At 54.3% G+C, this 894-nt stretch overlaps 1 protein-coding gene across 1 annotated transcript in view; it reads right to left on the minus strand.

Annotated features, from left to right (window-relative positions):
* Positions 1 to 20: 20 nt before the first annotated feature.
* Positions 21 to 894, minus strand: part of ARL3 (ADP ribosylation factor like GTPase 3) — a 39,552-nt gene continuing 38,678 nt past the window's right edge. Inside the window, exon 7 of the mRNA XM_019502740.1 lies at positions 21 to 285. Coding sequence (XP_019358285.1) covers positions 238 to 285 — 48 coding nt within the window. The 3' untranslated portion in view covers positions 21 to 237. The remainder of the gene's footprint in view (positions 286 to 894) is intronic.

An 894-nucleotide genomic window follows, 5' to 3' on the forward strand; every position in this document is an offset into this window, starting at 1 on the left:
AGGGGGCGGAGGTGTGGGGATGGAGAATTGCAGTTCCTTTATTGGGCAAAAGAATAGGCTAAAGAGCAGGTCGAGTTCCAATTCCAGCAATCGGTTTAACTGTGGTTCCCTTTTAACAGCTGTAGCTGTGCACAGATGGAAAAACATTTGGTCAGAAAGCAGCAAATTAGTGTTTTCAGGACAGACTTGTGCCTCCTGCAGCTCCTCCGGCGTCCACGCAACTTGCTGCACTTTATTTTATTTCTTCTTGGCGTTGACGTTTTTGCAGACCCAGTTCATGCCGTCCTTCGGACAGAACGCAGACACAGAAAGGCAGCGTTAGTTGGGCGTGGAGAAAAGGGGGTCTGGCAACCTACCTACCCCCCCACTCCCGTATCACTGTGCAAACGGCTACTGGGGTCCTCCACGTTCAGCCCCTAAAATGCACGGTGGCAATTGTTACAGTCTCTTTGGCCGCTGGATGCTGTCCAAGCATGGCTACTGCAGGGCAGGGGAAGAGAAGTGTTGGGATGCGACTCCTTAGAGGAAGGACCGCTAGGCAGTTGAGCTACAGGAGCAGATGAAGGATGTGCAGCTACATAAGGTTTGTGTAACCTTGGGCCAGTGCCTTCATCCTTCTGCATGCCTGTTCCCGAGGAAGGATGGGCAGACTGATGGCCAAGGTGCCAGCTGGGGCACGGGGACCTGGGCTTAACCCCTGCTCTGTGGCCTCTGGCAGGTCACTTGTGCACCTCAGTGTCTGGCCCTATAGCAGAGCTGGCCCCTTGCCCTGATGAGGTTTTCTGATACTGGGGCTATCGAACGACCTAGGCTCAATCACTTCCCCGTCTATGGCATGGGAGCGGTAACACTTCTCCATCCTGCAGACATGGTGGGAGGGCTGGGTGGCCAGAA

The sequence above is a fragment of the Gavialis gangeticus genome, unplaced genomic scaffold (assembly GCF_001723915.1).
Source record: "Gavialis gangeticus isolate Ggan-Ray unplaced genomic scaffold, GavGan_comp1, whole genome shotgun sequence".
NCBI classification, from domain to species: domain Eukaryota; kingdom Metazoa; phylum Chordata; order Crocodylia; family Gavialidae; genus Gavialis; species Gavialis gangeticus.